Source organism: Leptodactylus fuscus, chromosome 6, assembly GCF_031893055.1.
Source record: "Leptodactylus fuscus isolate aLepFus1 chromosome 6, aLepFus1.hap2, whole genome shotgun sequence".
NCBI classification, from domain to species: Eukaryota; Metazoa; Chordata; class Amphibia; order Anura; family Leptodactylidae; genus Leptodactylus; species Leptodactylus fuscus.
Window position 1 is genome coordinate 131,853,814 of NC_134270.1, and position 20,220 is coordinate 131,874,033.

The following is a 20,220-nucleotide window of genomic DNA, read 5'->3' on the forward strand; positions in this document are numbered from 1 at the left end:
ATAAAGGAGGGGATTATATTTGGAACGCTCAGGGTTGTCACTTATGAGCGTTTTTTACTGTCACAGTATAGGGTATGCCTGTGGTACACCAGTATGTATGAATCTCCTGGGAGTCACTGTATGAAAGTCAATATGTAGGAGCCCTCTAGTTGTCATTGTATGGGGGCTCAGTTTCTTTCACAATATGTATATAGGGATCTTTTGGCTGTTACATTATGTAGGGGGTCTTGAGACTGTCACAGGTATATAGAGCTTGTTACTGAATGGGGTTTCCATAGCTGTATATAGGAATTTTGTGCAAAATTCCATACAGAAAAGCCACAGATAATTCACATTGTATGACCAGGGGCTAATCCATATGCGGATCTGTCTTGGATTTCTAACATGGCATCTTTGAGAAATCTATGTCGGACTTGTCAGAAGCACATGTTGAAGTATAAGCATTCCCTAATTCTGCATTATTGGGCCAAATTGTTTAGATCTGTGACAGGTCAAACCTGTTGTACAGCCTTCTTGTAGATCAAAGTATGGCATACTTGTGAATGTAAGGCATCCCAGCTAACACCTCCTAAAGGCCACACTATTGAACTGTGCACCTAGGGGGTGGCTATTGGATCAGACAGACTAGGAGCACATGTTGGCCTTGGATTGGTAGCGGAACACTCTGTGTGGTAAACAGCGGGTTGTAGAAATGCAGCTTTTTTGTTGCAGATTTTGCTGGGGGGTTTTTGAGCCAAAGTCAAGAATGGCTACAAAAGGAATGGGAAATATATAGGAAGTTCTTATACTTCTCCTTTCTTCTCAATTCTGCTCCTTGCTTTGGTTCAAAAAAGCGCAGCAAATTTTGCAGTGCCCACTATGGCTGTCTCTAAATTCATTATAACTATGGGGTCGATAGGTTGGTGTCCTAGTAGTCTTTACCACCTTCATCATAATGTCAGTGCAGTCTTGTCCAGTTTTGAGACTGTGCTTCACTGGCTCCTACTCATTGAAGACATCTGTGCCACCCATGCACTGGCCGTGCCATTCAGTCACGGCTAGCGGCAAACACACGGTCGTGTGCAATTAGCCTTAGGGTAAGTTTACTCAGCAAAATTTTCAGCAGGAACCATCATGCAAAATCTGCTAGTAAGATTTTAAAAAAGAAATTAATTAAAAGATACATTTAACTGCTTTACTACAAGAACAGAAGTGCAAAGTCCATAATGAATTACCCACAAAGTCTTAGGATAGCAAACCGGTGCAATCGGAACTGGTCCCTAAGCCTGAGTATTGCATTTGTGATCTTAATTGAACATGTTATAAACCACGTAGGCCTAACCTAGTACACAAAATAGGATAGATAGATGGATAGATAGATAGATAGATAGATAGATAGATAGATAGATAGATAGATAGATAGATAGTAGGATAGATAGATAGTAGGATAGATAGATAGTAGGATAGATAGACAGACAGTATGGACAAGGACTTATATTCTTGATATAAAGAATATACTAGACTGTATAGACAGGAGCATAACCACCAAAACCCTAACACAGCCCATGCCTGAAATAAAGACAGGACACATATATAAAACTCGAATTGTGTGGACGGGGTTGGCCACAGATCTTTAATGAGGTAACACCGTTAACTTGTATAAATACCCGTAAATTGGCATTTAAACCGGAAACAGTAAACATATTGCACTTGAATATTTAAATCAGGTGGGCGTGGCATGCCAGTCGTAAGACTCCTCACGGGCATGTCACCTCCACTCCCATTCTACACTACCATACCGCCAGCTGTGACTTTAACACAAACACTCCAAACACTCTGCAAGTGAGACATATATCAGCAAACAAATCACAAAAGCATCGTGATATAAAAGAGGAGGGAGGGCGGAAAACTTCACTGCAAGGGGTCTGAAAGAGAAAGGGAGGGCGGACTAACTTACCATATAAACCTTGAGGCGATACAAAGTTTCCACCAATAGGACACAGGGGGAATACAAATGTTGCCAGATGTATGAAATATGTCCCATCCATACCTCCCAACTGCCCCGATTTCCGCGGGACATTCACGATTCCGGTGACATGTCCCGCGGTCCCGGTTGGAGGGAGGTATGTCCCAATTTCAACTCAGATCTGCGTCCAGAGTTGAACATATACGCGGCTGAAGCAAGGAGCTCACACAGGTCAGCTCCTTGCTTCGCCGCTGCCGCCGGCTACTGGCTTGTAGACGTGATGTGATGACGTCACATCGCACCTACAGCTGTGTGCGAGAGAGAGAGAGGCGCGCAGAGTGCAGCGGGGGAACGAAGAGAAGGTAAGTGTAATGTGGAGGTGGAACGTGAAACTGGGGGCAGATGAAGGAGAGGACAGCATGACACTGGGGGCAGAGATGTGGAGACATGAATCTGGGGGCAGAGATGGGGGACATGAATCTGGGGGAAGAGATGGGAGGGACATGAATCTGGGGGGCAGAGATGGAGAGGACATGAATCTGGGGGCAGAGATGGAGGGACATGAATCTGGGGGCAGAGATGTGGAGACATGAATCTGAGGGCAGAGATGTGGAGACATGAATCTGAGGGCAGAGATTGAGAGGACATGAATCTGGGGCAGAGATGGAGGGGACATGAATCTGGGGGCAGAGATGGAGGGGACATGAATCTGGGGGCAGAGATGGGGGGACATGAATCTGGGGCAGAGATGGAGGGATATGAATCTGGGGGCAAAGATGGAGGGACATGAATCTGGGGGCAGAGATGTGGAGACATGAATCTGGGGGCAGAGATGGGGGGACATGAATCTGGGGGCAGAGATGTGGAGACATGAATCTGGGGGCAGAGATGGGGGGACATGAATCTGGGGGCAGAGATTGAGAGGACATGAATCTGGGGGCAGAGATGGAGGGACATGAATCTGGGGGCAGAGATGGGGGACATGAATCTGGGGGCAGAGATGTGGAGACATGAATCTGGGGGCAGAGATGTGGAGACATGAATCTGGGGGCAGAGATGGGGGGACATGAATCTGGGGGCAGAGATTGATAAGACATGAATCTGGGGGCAGAGATTGATAAGACATGAATCTGGGGGCAGAGATAGAGGGGACATGAATCTGGGGCAGAGATGGAGGGGACATGAATCTGGGGGCAGAGATGGGGGGACATGAATCTGGGGGCAGAGATGGAGGGATATGAATCTGGGGGCAAAGATGGAGGGACATGAATCTGGGGGCAGAGATGTGGAGACATGAATCTGGGGGCAGAGATGGAGGGGACATGAACCTGGGGGCAGAGATGGAGGGACATGAATCTGGGGGCAGAGATGGAGGGACATGAATCTGGGGGCAGAGATGGGGGGGACATGAATCTGGGGGCAGAGATGGGGGGGACATGAATCTGAGGGCAGAGATGGAGGGACATGGATCTGGAGGAAGAGATGAAGGGGACATGAATCTGGGGACAGAGATGGAGGGGGGGACATGAAACTGGGGGCAGATGAAGGGTGTATATGAAACTGGGGGGGAGATAGAGGGGGGACATATAATTTACGGGTGACTGTAGGAGGATTATACTGTGTGCGGGCACATGAAAAATTAATGAGAATGGGCGGAGTCAACACCGCACATTTTGTCCCTCTTTCGGTTCTTCAAAGTTGGGAGGTATGCCCATCTTAATCCAACACACCAAAAAAACCCCTCTAAACTTTACCAAATAAGCCGATCAGTATCACCATAACAACCCATATGAAACGTATGAACCAACTGAGGGGAGCAGGGGAAACAGGTAAGTATCAGGAATATGCAATACAGTCAGGAACGCCTTCCCTAATCCGGATTGGCGTTCTGGCAGTTATTGCACCAATGACATGATCCATGCCTGGACTACTCCTTAGCCCGGTTTTGGGGGGAATTAATTTTATCAAAATCTCATCCTCACACTGCAGATCCTTCCAGATGAGATGGAAGGTATTAGGATGTAAGCAGTGGTAGTCTGATGTATTACAACGAGCGCAGCTGTTTCCCATTGGAGCCGGTCAGATTTAGGCTCTCATTTTTGTAAGGCAGAACCAAATGGGCATGCTATAGGCTATCCATTGTGTCTGCAGAGGTTGTTATCCATATAGGGTGTAGTGTTTATGTAAGCATAGTCTTAAATAATAGATATTTCTTACTTCTGCTCTAGTATTACATAAGCATGAAAGTGTCCACTTTCTCTGCTCAGTCTAAGCACAGCTTGTGTTTAGCCAACAGCATATGAGCGAGAGGAAAAATAAGTAAAACCGCTGGCAGCCCCCCAATATTCCTGCCTAGGCCCACTGCCATCTGTTGAGACACTTGTAAATCTGCCTTTACAATAGCTCCATCTCTTGGACATTATAAGTAATGCAGCTGCTTGCAAGGAGCTCTGTCCTTCTCGATACTCTCTAGTATGCAAAGACTTAACATTTAGCTGCTGATCTTAGGAACCAAACCTGCCAGGAAGGGAGGTTGCTTACTCATCTGTTCATCGTCTATGTAAGTGGTCTGTATGGGAAATGTCTGTAGGTGGCAGATGTAAGATAAGACAGAAGCTCTTATCGTTCTTATTTCAGTATGTGCACCCAATGAATTCTCTGAACCAGCCTGTGCCATCACATTACATAGATCTCTGTGCTGATATCAGGACGCTAGAATAGGAAAGGTGAGTGACGGGTAATCAGATTCATTTTAAGGGGATTTTCAAGTGTTTTAGTACCCATTGCAAAATCCCCAGCTGATTGAACTCACTTTTCCAGACCGCTACCTCACTCATATTTACATAGATTTGTGTGAATTTAGTGATCGTACTTCTATTATATTCTTAGTGGTGTAAAGTGGTCTTAAAAGGACACTCAGCAAATCTGAATGTGTAAGTCTAGGGGTGGTTATGGGCTGATATCTAATATCTTTAGGCGTTAAAGAGTTTCCCCACCAAAGCAAGTTATCCCATTCATAGGATAGGAGATAACTTTAATAATCATTCAGACCCTCACTGATCAAGAGAACAGGGGAGTTTTGTCCCTTGTTCTCAATGGAGAACACCACCTCATTCATTTCAATGGAAGTGCCAGAACTAGCCGAGCCCTGACTCACACTAACTCCCCCTCTCATGCCCTCCTCCCTCTCTCACACCCCCCTCCCTGTTTCCCAAGCTAGAACGCCCACTACTAGCTCTTCCCAACTAACTAAGGGGGTGTTCACACTTGCACCTGGTGGGGGTAACACAGTGGCTCAGTGGTTAGCACTGCAGCCTGGCAGCGCTGGAGTCCTGGGTTTGAATCCCACCAGGAACAACATCTGCAAGGAGTTTGTATGTGCTCCCCATGTTTGTGTGGATTTCCTCCCATTCTACAAATACGTACTGATAGGAAAAATAAAAGTACATTGTGATCCCTATAGGGGGCTCACAATCTACAAAAAAAACCCAAAACACTTGCATCTGGTGTCCGCACTGTGTCATTCCGGCAGGCTTCCGAACTCAGCCCTGAAAAACTGGACAGGGGACGGCTTCCCAGCAGTCAGCCTTAAAATCCATTCATTTGAATGGGTTTTTAAAAGTGAGCACTTTGTCCGGCTGTGGCCTCTCCACGTGGAAACCGTTTTTTTCGGTCGGACATGCAGGACATTCAAATGAATGGGTTTTAAAGCTGACCGCCAGGAAGCCATCCCGTGTCCAGTTTCTCGGGGCTGAGGACGGAAACCCGGCAAAATGGCACAGGACGGACAACAGGCACAAGTGAGAATTCCCCCTAACTCAGCTCACCCCCTCCACCCAATCATATTTATTTATTATACTTACCTGTCTTCCTGTACAAATCTTCTGGTCACAGGAGATCACTTCCTTCTATGGTACCGACTTCTCCTCTCCTTGACATCTGCCAGTATCTGCCCAATAGAGCAGCATGCATTGTAGCCGGCACTCAGGCTTTATAGCGCAGGTGTGGACAACCGAGGAGGAGCCGGCCCCCCAGAAGAAAGTGATCTCCCATGCTCAGAAGCTCCAGACAAGAAGACAGGTAAATATGATGGGATGGGGGTTAGTATACGTGACGTACTGTTTCCGGGAGGCCACTTGGCCATTTTGATTTTTCCCCACTACAGTGTTCACCGTACACTGTATAGGATGAATATAAGATAAGATAAGATAATTTTTATAGTTCGGACATTTTGGAGCACGGGGACACCTAAACTGTTTATTTATTATTATTAATATTATTTATTTTTATATGTGATCTAGGGAAAGGGGGTGAATTAATTTTTTTGTGTTTTGAGTTAGTTTTTTTAAAATACTTTTAAAAACTCTTTTTCTTTTACTTTTATTTTCAGAATCCCCAGGGACCTTGAACTCTAGGTGGTCTGATCACTCATACTATACACTGCAATACTAATGTATTGCAGTGTATAGTAAAATCCGTTCACTTCTATTAGAGCATATCACTTCTAATAGAACTGATATAATGACAAGCCTGGGAGCCTTCAATAGGTACCCAGCTGTCATGGGAACCAATCGCCGCCCTCCGATGATGTTTTGGAAAGCGACGATTAGTTAAAGATGGTGGTACTCATAGCACCTGCGCAGGATTCCTTCGTTGCATTTAACCGTGGCATCTAAGGTGTTAACTGCCGTGATGTTGGCACCGATCACAGCAGTTAGCATACTATATAGCTGATATCATCCGTGTATGGAGAGGGCCTCTCCATACATTCCCATGTAATCAATGATGTATAGGTATGTCATTGGTCGTTAAGGGGTTAAAGATAAGTCTAGAATACCATATAGATGTCAGAGTTCTGCTGTTCTGTTACAGAGATCCAAACCTATCCAGTTAAATGGTAAAATTCTTCTGCGCCAATACAAAAAGGTGACTGAAAGAGACTTAATTTGCTCCAACTAAAATCCTACTAATATTATAAATGTGAAAGTTTGTGTTTGTTTGTTTGTTCCTCAATCACGCAAAAACGGCTGAACGGATTTGGATGAAATTTGGCATATAGTTTGTAACCTCGATTAAAACATAGGCTACTTTTTATCCCGGTAACTGACATGGCTTCACGGCAGTTATGAATTTATGTTCACATACTATATTACACTGCTCTTATCTCAGCTTCTGAGAATGTCAGGACTGTTATCTCTCTGTGTAAACACACGCTAACCCTTAGTGGTTTGTGTTCATGCATTTACATATTATCTGATCTGCTCCAGGCACTGCTGACAAGCTGACACGGGCAAACACCTTTAATCCAAATTGGCAGTTTATCAATTTTCAACATGTCTGCAAAAAGAAAATCTAATTAGTCGCAAACAACGACAGCTATGAAGGAGTCAGAAGTCACAGAATTCTCCTCAAGTGGAGCTGAGGGGGATCATCGACGCCAACAACACACTCATTATATGGTGTCCCAGTGAGCTGCTCAGATGCTGGAACAATCACAGGCACAGCTTGAGGAATGAGTTCGGCGGCAGGCCAGCTGGACAGCTGGCGAAACGCTGGAGCAGGCGGATCATCAATACCAACAACACGCTCATTATATGGTGTCCCAGCGAGCTACTGAGATGCCGTAACAATCACAGGCATGGTGTGAGGAACAAGGTCAGCAGTAGGACAGTTTGAGAGCTGCCGAAATGCCGGAGCAGGTAAACCATCGACGACAGCAATTTGCTGAATATAAGTGGATCATCGACACCAACAACCCGCAGACGAAGTCGCGGGGGCTAGTCTGTAATAAATAATAAATAGTGAACTCCCTCTGGTGGTAGATGAGAGAATTTTATTCTTTAAAGAGGACCTGAGTTTTCATCAGAAGTTGAAATATGTGTAAGGTCTTGCAGGGCAGTCTGTTTTCTGGGTCTATAAGTCTTCATGCGCAGTGTCCTATGCATTTTTCTGCTTCCAATAGCCTCATTATGGCTGCAGCACATTTTACATTTCTCTCTCAGGCTGTGGGTGTGTACAATGAGAAGTAGTCTTCCCTCTTCCTCTTTCCATTACTACTACTGGTTTACTAATATGTAATTCTGACAGGAGCAAACAAATAGCCAAAGATAATATAGGCAATCCAGGGACATTAGATTGCAAATTCAGGTTATGATTCAGCTATAAAGATCCCTGACACTGAAAAAGATAACTATGTGCACATTAAGGAACGTTGCTAGCGGTTTATAAATAACATTTCATCAGCAATAACACAAATAGCTAGTCAGAAGTATACAGTACGATATAGTAAACTCTCCTTATATTGTTGATGTTGCAGCAAACTCTCCATGTTTGCTGTTGTAGCGATGTCCAGGTTGTGAGGAGAATCATCCCTTAACCTCTACATTCATTGTGCGAAGAAAGACAGCCCCTCCTCCCTCCATTTCCTTAGAAGACTTCTTGCGTTTGATGATAACTAGGGGCGGAACTTCCCTATTAACAGGGAGTAGATCCAGAATTACATGCTTTATTAAATTAGACTGTTTTCTGAAAAGTTAGCATCCATTTTAGGGAAATCTGTTACTAGGCTTCTGCTTCCCAATCTGAGGGCAGCATAAAGTAGTCACGGAGACCATGTTTTCACTTACAAAGAATGGAGAGCTCTGTAATTTTTATTGTAAGCACACTTCAAGAGACAGAATCTAAAAGAAAAAATCCAGAAAATCCTATTGTATGATTTTTAAATAATTAATTAGCATTTTATTGCATGACATAAGTAGATTTTTAGAAAGCTGGGATGGGCAACAGAACAACAGGCAAGCACTTGGTGAGAAACACAAATCATGTCTAATAATTGTGTCAACAACTGTTGTTATTAGAAAATGGAAGAACCACAAGATGACTGTCAGTCTTCCTCGGTCTGGGGTTTAATGCAAGATCTTGCCTTGTGGGGTAAAGATGATTCTGAGAAAGGTCAGGAATCAGCCCAGAACTACTAGGGAGGACCTGATCAATGGGACCACCAAGATTACATTAGAACGATACTACTCCATCACGGATTAAAAACCTGCAGGGCACCCAAGGCCCCCTTGCTCACTCCAGCACATCAGGAGGTCATGTGGTCATATGAAACCAATATAGAACTTTTCGTTATCAACTCCACTCGCTGTGTTTGGAGGAAGAAGAAAGAAGAGTACACAAAAACACCAAAAAACACTGTCCCAACCATGAAGCATGGGGGGGAAACATCATATTTTTGGGGTGCTTTTCTGCAAAGGGGACAGTGTGACTGCACCGTATTGAAAGGGGGATGGATGGGGCCATGTATCACGAGATTTTGGCCATCAACCTCCTTCCCTCAGTAACAGCATTGAAGATGGGTCGTGGCTGGATACTTCAGCATGACAATGACCTGAAAAACACACAGCCATACAACTAAGGAGTGGCTCCGTTTGAAGCATTTCAAGGTCTTGTAGTGGCCTAGCCAGTCTCTAGACCTGAACCAAATTGAAAATCCTTGGAGGGAGCTGAAAGTCAATGTAGCCCAGCGACAACCCCAAAACCTGTAAGATCTGGAGAAGATCTGTATGTAAGAGTGGGCCAAAATCCCTGCCGCAGTGTGTACAAACTTGGTCAAGAACTACAGGAAACGTCTGATCTCTGTAATGGAAAACTTAGGTTTCTCTACCAAATTTTATGTTCTGTTTTTCCGCTGTATCAAATACTTATTTCATGCAATAAAATGCAAATTAATTATTTAATAATCATATAATGTGATTTTCTGGATTTTTTTTACATTCTGTATCTCACAGTTGAAGTGTACCTACGATAAAAATTACAGACCAGTGTATCTAATACATATTATGCCCACTGTATGTCTTATAAACTGCACACATTAAAGAGATCTGCAGTCGCATACGTTTACGTTAAAAGAGGTTTTATTGTGCGAATTGTATAATATTCTCAACACGGTGGGTTATTCATCTCTCTCTTGTCCATCTTTATCTTTTTGATACATTTTGCTTCCATCCCTATGTGAATTTCCTCTTGACACATTGTTCTTCTGAAGGCACCAGGAAATCCATTTGTCAGGTGTTCCCCATATCAAGCCAGGTATTCATGAATGGCAGTGTAATACACAGCACCACCCTGACCCCATGGTAGCAAAGGAGGGGGGGATATTTACACGAGTCACAAAGTAACTTCCTTCATAAGCGATCATATAAGACCAATAGAGTAAAATACTTTAAGACACATTTGCAGACAAATCTACCACTGGACATGATCTCTAACCTGTTGCTCCTTTGCTGTTCAGCAAATTTCCAGCTATCAAGAAATGCTGGGAGTTGTAGTCATGCAACAGCTGGAAAAATGGAATCCTCCTGTTCTTTGATATCTGTCAGACCATAACTACTATTACTTGGTCATTGATCTAGTCATGAAGAAGTGATATCACTAACTAAAGTAGGGGCCGGCGCCAGCGCCAACCAAACTGGGGTAGTACTCATGACCTGCTGAGCTTGGGGAGGGCTTATGGCAATCGGGGCAAACATGTTTTAAGTTTTTCAGGTAGTGGTGGGGAAGGCACATGGCCTTGTCACCCAGGGATTTATTTCTTTCTGCAAATGAACTCTTTGTAAAGCAAAAATCTCCTCCCGATGATAATTGACATATACAAGCCCTTCAGCTAGGATCAGATGAAGAAGAACTAGGTTACCCTTTAACCTTCCTATCTCTTGGAGGGTAGCAGGACCTTAATGCAACAATCCAGTGTTTTGTTTTTCTTTTGTTAGCTATGCAAGTTAGTCATCGACACATATTCAAAATCTGCTATTAGCAATCTTGTCACCCATGTCTAGTACCTGCAAAACATTGGGGAAAACTAGAGGGGGACATTAAATTGGGGCAACTATAGGTGACATTAAACCGTGGGGGTAGTTGGATGGGGGCATTAAACTGGGGGCAACTAGAGAGGACAGTAAAATGGGGACAACTAGAGGCAAACATCTCTCCAGACAGCTACCCTCACAGTTTAATGTCCTCCTCCAGTTGTCCCCAGTTTAATGTCCCCTTCCAACTTGCTCCCAGTTTAATGTCGTCGTCCAGTGACCCCCTCTAAATGCCCTAGTTTAATGTTCTCCTTCAGCTGCCCCCAGTTTAGTTTCACACTCTATCCCCCCCCCCCAAGTTTAATGTTCCTCTTCATCTGTCCCCAGTTTAATGTCTCCCTTCATATGTTCTCACTTTAAGGCCCCCTCCATTTGTCCCCAGTTTAATGTCCCCATTCATCTGCCACAGTTTAATGCCCCTCTCCATCTGCCCCCAGCTTAATATCCCCTCCTTCATCTGTCCTCAGTTTAATGTCCCCCCCTTCATCTGCCCACAGTTTAATGCCCTCCCCTCATCTACCCACAGTTTAATGTCCCCTTCATCTGCCCACAGTTTAATGCCCTCCCCTCATCTACCCCCAGTTTAATGCCCCCTTCATCTGCCTCCATTTTAATGTCCCTCCCTTCACATGCCCCCAGTTTAATGTCCCCTTTTCATCTGCCCCCAGTTTAATGTTCCCCCTCCATTTGCCCCCAAAGTTTAACATAATAAAAACACTGATATTCACCTCTCCTAGCTCCCATGCTGCTTTGCCTGAGGTCTCCCTCCCTGGAGTGTTCATTTAGCTGCATGCGGGATGTGAGTGATGTCATCACATTGCACCTGTAGCTCCTTGTAGCTCCTGGGGCCGTGAAGAGCGGCATCTGTGGACAGCTCCTGCTTCATCATTGTATTTAACTCATCTACGTCCTTCAGACACAGATGAGTTGATACCGAGACTGTCTCACTGTATCCGGAATGATTGGGAGGTATGGATCATGTGACTTATTGAAGAAGGTGAAGAGCAGGATAAGGGAACACACTGTGAGTAGGCAACTATTACCATTGAGGGGATGGTCTGTCAAAAAATCCCTTTTTAAGGATGGTTGTGCAATGTCTTGTTTACGTATTTATTACATCTGCATAGAAAAAGACTGCATAGAAAAAGACTGCCAATGGGGAGTAAGATGGGGCCAAACTGACCTGAAGCAGCTCCTAGGCCTCACCACTACAGTTGCTGCCTTTATAGCAATAGCAATTTGCCATGGGGATATACATTTTCAGGGTACTATATGATATAGATCCACATACTAAGCCAAGAGTGATGCATTACTATTACAAAGTAGGTGGAAACTTAAAGGATTTGTCACATGCCTATAATGAGCAATTGTCCATTTTTCACCATTACTATTCTATATTATATGCAAGCAACAGATGGGACAAGGTAAAGTATTTTGACCCACCTTAAACGAAGACTCCAAAGGGTGCAAGATAGATTTATTAAAACTGGTATCCGGACACAATGACATGTCATGAAATATATCATGGATAGCCTTATATCATACACCGCTAGTCCCAGGATAATACAGCCTTGCATTACTCAAAGCTTAGATCCGTTATCACAAACATAACCCTATTCTTCTGACCCTTCTCATTTGACTATACTATTGAGCATGTCCACATTGTGTTGTAGATTTAGTAACATATATCATATGTAACTTCCATACCATAGACTTACCTTCCCTCAAGTCTTACAACATACCTGACCTACAAGAACAAATCTCTCTGAGACCTCACCTATCGTATCCTAATATGACCTGTCTACTTCTGGAGGCCGTATCAATGATAGGAACAGGAAAGCTAATCGAGTTATTCCGCTGGTGATAACTAACACAGACTTGGTTGGTCATGAAGCCTTTGGCCCAAAGCAGTTATTCCTTATTAATGCTGTTATTACGATGTCTTAATACTTTCTTAAAGGGACACTAAATAATAAACAACACAATTGTACTAAAGTAAAAGGCGTTATAATGTGTAATGCAATAGATGAGCTTAAGATATATCTATCTAAATGTGCCCAAGGAGTCTTCCATTTTGGCTTCTCCCCGTTTCAGTGCTAGTACATGTAGGGGGTGGAGCCTAAGGTGCTATGTATCTTACTGCAAGGCACTTAGCGCTACTCTGAGTGCTATGAAGACCGGGGAAGTAAAGTGCCACCCCTTTAACTAAAGCCCACCCCCTATTTTTCCTGCCACATTTTCCCAAGACGTTTCGGAAACTTGCAGAAGCTTGACATAGGTTTAGTGTCCCTTTAAGAAGATAGCGATACTTCCAGACACTGCTGCCTTATTGCATTATCTTAATAAAAACTGAAGGGACTTTTTAGAACAGGTCTTCATCTTCTTGACGTAACGTAGACCAATGCGCTAGTAGAAGGAGTTATTAGGAGAGACGGCTGTGCTGCGTTTATACATATATTTATATATATACTTGTATAGCAACGACACAATCAGTTCCATTAACCTTTTACCGAAAGTGCGGCCTGCCTAATATAAAGGTGATTACATATATTGGTGTAAAGAGCTGCAAAAAGTTAAAGAAAAGATATGTGTGAATATGAAAAAGAAATAAAATGGATCTGAAATGTGAAGGTTATAAACTGATCTGTCCAAGTGGAAGAAGCACAACTCTCTGGACCCTTCCTAATCGCTGTCGCTCCTCTCAGCCAAGACAGCATCACTGTCCTCTGTGATCTGAAGAAGGGCGTTGGGGTCGGGGCTCTCTCCTCTCAGAAGATCTTTTCCCTCTTCTTCTTCTTCTTCACCCTCTCCTCCGACTTCCATCATCTCTGTGGCCTGCACTTCCACCTCTCCTTCTCGAATCTTTTTGACATAGAAGGTGAAGGGGGGAACCTTGTAGACGGCAGTTTTGGAGCGGGCATAAACAACGTGGTCAGGAGTGAAGGACTTTTTTATCTTGTCTCTGGAGGTCCTCATCTTCTCTCGCCTTTCATTTGTCACAATCTTGGTTCCAAGCTTGGTCATCTTTTTTTCAATGTTGTGTCTGGTCTTCTCCAGATTTTGTCTGGTCTTTTCCAAATTCTCTTTGGTTCTGACCTTGGTCTTTTCCATCTTTTCCTTGGAGAAAGCTTTCTTAATGTCATCAACTTTTCTCATTCCGCTTCTCTTGATTCGTTCAGCTCTGGACTCTTCAATGGTTTCTTCGACTTCTACCTCCTCATCAGAAGACAATTGGATGTGATCTGTATCCTCTTCTTTATTCTCTTTCTCCTGACCTTCCTCTTCAACCTCCTGCTTTTCAGAGTCCTTAAGAGATTTGCTTATGCTAAGTTTGGCTGGTAGCTTCACCTCATCCTAGAAAAAAACAGATAAGGTCATGATTTGTTATTTTTACACAAAATGTAACATTTATTATAAACATGTATATACAGCTCAATAACCAAAATATTAGATCATGTTACCCTGTAGGCCACTGACTGGCTGCAGCAGTTACATGCCGATCACCAGAGCTTCTGTGCTGGATTGGTGGGGGATTAAAGTGATGAGTATTTATTTTATGTTATTGTATCACATTCACTGCTGTTATTATATATATATATATATATATATATATATATATATATATATATATATTTATATATTTATATCGGATACCACTTTAAATATAAAGATAATATAATACACTTAAAGATTCAAAGCTCCCTCTTGTGGCCATTTAAGCTAAAGCTCATTAAATGGATCCTATCATTAGAATCCCGCTGGCAGAGCTGATTGCACATGCGTAGAAAATTGAAAGCCAGGCCAGAAGATGACGCGTAGAGGCCAGTTCCTGAAGAAGATGGAGGCAACACTGGAGAGTTCTCTCGCAGCATTGGGGACGCCCCCAGTGCTGTGAGAGAACTCATTTGCATAAAGATGGAAAACGGAATATTTACCGAATGGCAGCGCAGAGAAGACATCTAAAGGTAGGAGAAGAATAGCCTTTCTTAAGGCTATTCCTACGTGTTAGTTAGAAAAAAAGGGATTCTAATGATAGGATCCCTTTAAAAGAACATTGATAGTGTAGGTGTATGAGAATTTTGTATGCTAGCTACAATTGTATTGCCCAACATAAAGCTCTTTTCTGATGTATATGTATTTTTAAAGGGGTTCTCTGACCCCAAACTGAATTTTCATGCAAAGGATTTATTCATAGGATTATTCAAGTAACAGGAGTGGTGAACTGCAGCACTGCACCTTCTCCTATTCCATGTACGTACGCAACGCCTGTCCACTAGAAGCTTCCGGTACCTAGAGGCTGCTAGGACAAAGGATCTGCAAGGGATCCAGGTGTCGGACCCAGACAGATCACATGCTGATGACTTATTCTCTAGTACCACTTACAGCCACTTCAAGCGGTGACAGAGGCCACAGCACCTGAACAAGCGATGTATACCGCGCTGAGAGTCAAACCTCGATTATCTAATTCAGAGGAAAACCCCTTTAAAAAGGATCTTTCATGTCCTCGGGTACCTGCATTTTTTTATACCTCTAGAAAGCCGACAGTGCAATGAATTCAGCATGCTGTCGGAGGTCTTGTTATGTGCCCTGGGGCAAGAGATATCGGTGCCATTACCAATAGCTCTTCACTGTCAGAAGGGTGGTGACAGTCTAACTGGGAACGTCCCTCCTGACAGTACTGTGTGTAGCTCTATACTGTCCGTAGCCATGATGCTGAGCGGTGAGGAACACGCCCCCAATTAAAAATGCAATTAAAAATGCTATGGCTAGATGTTATAGATTATTTAGTGAGAAATTATTAAAAACCTACAATGTACAGTATTGTATAAAAAGTAAAGCTGCAAGGAGGCAGGGACTTCTAGCATCATAGATCACAAGGATACCTGGAGTCTGGATCTCCTGATTGTGTTTGGGCCGAGAAAGCCAGCTGAAATAGTGACCAGATTTTCTGGCCCTGTATACATGGGGTCTAAAGGTACCCTAAGTAATGAATATTTAGTTTAATTAATTATCAATATGCCATATTATATTTTCTAAACAGAACAAACCTGATCACAGATTGTAGTAAGGAAAAAGCAATGTATGTAATGGGTTAACTATAGCCCCCATCCCACTCAGCCAGCACCATATGTCATGGAGGCTCTGATGTCTGACACATACTCGGTTTGTTCATCAGTTCAGTATACAGCTGGATTTACACAATTTTCTGCAGTGAGTAACTGGCCGCTAGAAACAACATTTTCCTTTTTTCCATGGGCATATTATTTTCCACTCCTGTCCCATGCCAGAAATCTCTGTAGACGTAACATGCAGATCTGTCCCACACATATCTCTGGAGTTACTCTGTGAGGGCAGTTCTCATGGTTCACGTCTATTTATATAGTCACAGGATCTGAATTTATATGTAGTGGATATAAAAATGACAATAGATAGATGATAGATAAATTACATAAAAGATAGATAGATAGATAGATAGATAGATAGATAGATAGATAGATAGGAGATAGATAGATAGATAGATAGATAGATAGATAGATAAGATGATAGATAGGAGACAGATAGATAGATAGATAGATAGATAGATAGATGATAGATAGATAGATAGATAGATAGATAGATAGATAGATAGATAAGATGATAGATAGGAGACAGATAGATAGATAGATAGATAGATAGGAGATAGATAGATAGATAGATAGATAGATAGGAGATAGATAGATAGATAGATAGATAAGATGATAGATAGGAGACAGATAGATAGATAGATAGATGATAGATAGATAGATAGATAGATAGATAGATAGATAGATAGATAGATAGGAGATAGATAGATAGTAGATAGATAGATAGATAGATAGATAGATAGATAGGAGATAGATGATAGATAGATAGATAGATAGATAGATAGATAGATAGATAGATAGATAGGAGATAGATAGATAGATAGATAAGATGATAGATAGGAGATAGATAGATAGATAGATAGATAGATAGATAGATAGGAGATAGATGGATGGATGGGTGGGTGGATGGATAGATAGATAGATAGATAGATAGATAGATAGATAGGAGATAGATAGATAGATAGATAGATAGATAGATAGATAAGATGATAGATAGGAGATAGATAGATAGATAGATAGATAGATAGATAGATAGATAGGAGATAGATAGATAGATGATGGATAGGAGATAGATAGATAGATAGATAGATAGATAGATAGATAGATAGGAGATAGATAGATAGATAGATAGATAGATAGATAGATAGATGATAGATAGGAGATAGATAGATAGATAGATAGATAGATAATAGATAGATAAATAGATAGATAGATAGATAAATAGATAGATAGATAGATAGATAGATAGGAGATAGATAGATAAATAGATAGATAGATAAATAGATAGATAATAGATAGATAAATAGATAGATAGATAGATAGATAGATAGATAGATAGGAGATAGATAGATAGATAGATAGATAGATAGATAGATAGGAGATAGATAGATAGATAGATAGATATTTTTATACTTTTTTTGCAAACAATTGTTCTTTACTACTATGATATAGTTACTGTGTTTGTTAGGAAGGAGCTTCCTATGACTAAGTTGGTGGAAACCCTGAAGGCTAGACCTGGTGGATGGACTGTCGTCTCCATATATCTCCTCATACACATGATGTAGTATATGTTATTCCATATATCCAGTCTCTCTTTTCATATACAGCGCACATACAGTATATAGTATATGTGTGTTTCAGTGTGTACCCCAGGACAGTCAATGCTTATAGTGGTAATAATAAAGGAGCACTGTCTCTATAATGGGGGACAGCATCTAATTTGCGGTGTATTTACATGCATGGCTTATTGCGTGAGCAGTAGAGAATCGGATGACGGCTGGTATACAGTGACTGTATGAGAGCTATTTTAGGTCATGATATAGGCATATGGGTGAGAAAACTGTCCTCGCTGTCTAACAGACATGTCCTCAGGTCTCCTCTCAGACTCTTTGTTTAATACATGGCAGGTTTATAAATGTGGAATTTCTAAAAACATTTCCTAGTGTATTCACATGTTCCTGGAAATCTGTATAAGTTGTCAATAGTAAAATAATCATAGTGAAAGAACTAGATGAAGCCACATGGTAGAAGCAGCACAGGTCAGTGTGGTGTCACACATAGTGGTCATTGTGTGCTGAAGATGCGGCCATTATCCAGCCCAAAATTCTAGGTTTGTGCCCATGCGGTTTGCCTAATCAGGAGTTACCAAACACTTCATTTGCTAACCACGCCGTCCTAGTGTTTTTGGCCCGATCAACACAGGATCAACCCATTCTCCAAAAACATCTCCCCAGTTGAGGGTAGCGGGTTTAGTTCCTGCAGGGGACTTGGTTCTCTCCATCTGCAAAGTCCTAAGAAGCAGAGGTTACTGACTATGATGTATATATACACTCATAGGGAATATTATATGGCTAAATCTTAATCATAACTTGCATCATTTTTGCTGAATTCATATAATACCGCACATTGTTTGATAAATTTGGCACACCTGTAAGGCCAGGTTCACACCTGCTTCTGTTCCCCATTCCATTTTAAAAACATAGAGAGAAAAGTCCTGCAAGCAAGTCTACAGCGTCTATAGGTTTCCCCCATTTGGGGACCCCCAAAACCCAAAAGCAGGTGAGATCCATCAGTCTGATACTATTGTCGCTTCTCTGTTGTTGGGGTCCATCTGGGCAGTAACACATAGAGCCCATGCGCCACATAGACTATAATGGGGTCCATCGGGTGTCCGTCATTTTTAGGGTCCCTTCACATGGCGTAAGCGCTCGGTTCATTCCAAGCTGTACACGCGAGCGCTTCTAAACACTTCCCATTCACTTCAATGGGAGCGCGCGCAAAGCCGGCTTTACGAGTGTGAGCCGAGCGCTTACGCCGTGTGAGGGGGCCCTTAAACTGAAACCAGTGGAGGACGGAGGACTTTTTTCCTCTGGTGGACACTGCAACAGAGACTCCAGCGCAGATGTGAATGTAGCCTCACACTTCTGTACTGAGATGTTCCTCCACTTTCTATACGACCCCTTCATTGGAATGAGCTTGAGACAAGTTTTGTAACTTTTTCAAAAATTAGCTATTTCTAGTATAGAGACAGCTAGATAGGCTAACCTGCCAACTAGCACAAATCAGGTCAATAAGTCAGAAACCTCATCTTTGTGACCAGAATTGTGTCATGCAAGGCTTGGTAAATTCCCCCAAGAGTGTTTAATGCACTTTCACCCAGCTTTCTGGTGAACACTAGTATATACACTAGTATATGTATATACGTTCCAAAATGGGAACACTCTGTGCATTAAAGAAAGGGTTTAGTATCCAGGCAACACATACCATCTATGCCAGGGACTGAATGGACATTGAACAGCTGTTACATATATTGGGGGTGTAATATCTTCTCTTGGCAGATTTGAGTATCAACATAGGCATTCCTGCTACACAGTAAGGTTAACTCATTGTAACCCAATTCCGTAACTCAAGCCAGTGTCATACAACAAGAGTAAGGGACATCGCCTGAGGACAATTAACACATTAGCTAGTACTACAGCGCCTCTATCAGCAGGTGGGGGCAGAACTAAGAAATGAACGAATGGCTGCCCTGTGGCTTTAGGAATTTAATAATGATACGAGTATTTACCCCATAAATAACAATATTTGGGGGTTCTTTTGTTTTCTACATATACTATTCATCAGCAGTATTCCAGCGGTGTAACTTATATCCTTCCAGCTCGGCTAAAATACACTTTGTTGTTTTTGGCATTTCATGTACAGTGGCCCCTAAGGTGAGACATTTGACAGTATTCCTAGAACATACTTGCAAATTAACAACTAGGACAGCTAACCAGATCATTGTTTCTTGTGTAATACTTGTACATATAGAGACATTTGCATAGACTATAATGGGGTCCGCTGGGTTTCCACCCAAAATCGGCGAGATCCCTGAACCTTAGTGTGAACCTAGCAGTGAATCTTGCTAATATCCAGTGTCAGATGTCCACACTTTAATGCACTTGTTAAGATAGTATTTCCTTGTCCTAGAGGTCAGGGTTGGACTGGGCAACAAGATGACCGGAGGATAGGGTTCAGCAATCGGAAACGGAAAAGATCGCATCCCGATCAGCGATCGAGTAAATTTCATGATCGAGATCGGGTTCTGATCCCATCTAAAAAAGATCGGGAACGGATTTCCAATCCCGATCACTCAACTTACCTGCACAGAAGCGCTGCCCCTGCCACTCCACACTGCTCTTGCAGTTTAGGAGGCGTTGGCACTACCGTTGGTGGCGTAGCTATTGTCTGCTACAAGATTTTAGCGACAGATACTAGCTAAAGCATCAGAAATCTGTTAAAATTT

At 42.4% G+C, this 20,220-nt stretch overlaps 1 protein-coding gene across 1 annotated transcript in view; it reads right to left on the reverse strand.

Moving 5' to 3' along the window:
- Positions 1 to 12,272: 12,272 nt before the first annotated feature.
- Positions 12,273 to 20,220, reverse strand: part of CAVIN1 (caveolae associated protein 1) — a 35,344-nt gene continuing 27,396 nt past the window's right edge. Inside the window, exon 2 of the mRNA XM_075277267.1 lies at positions 12,273 to 14,166. Within this exon, the coding sequence (XP_075133368.1) occupies positions 13,495 to 14,166 (672 nt within the window). The 3' untranslated portion in view covers positions 12,273 to 13,494. The remainder of the gene's footprint in view (positions 14,167 to 20,220) is intronic.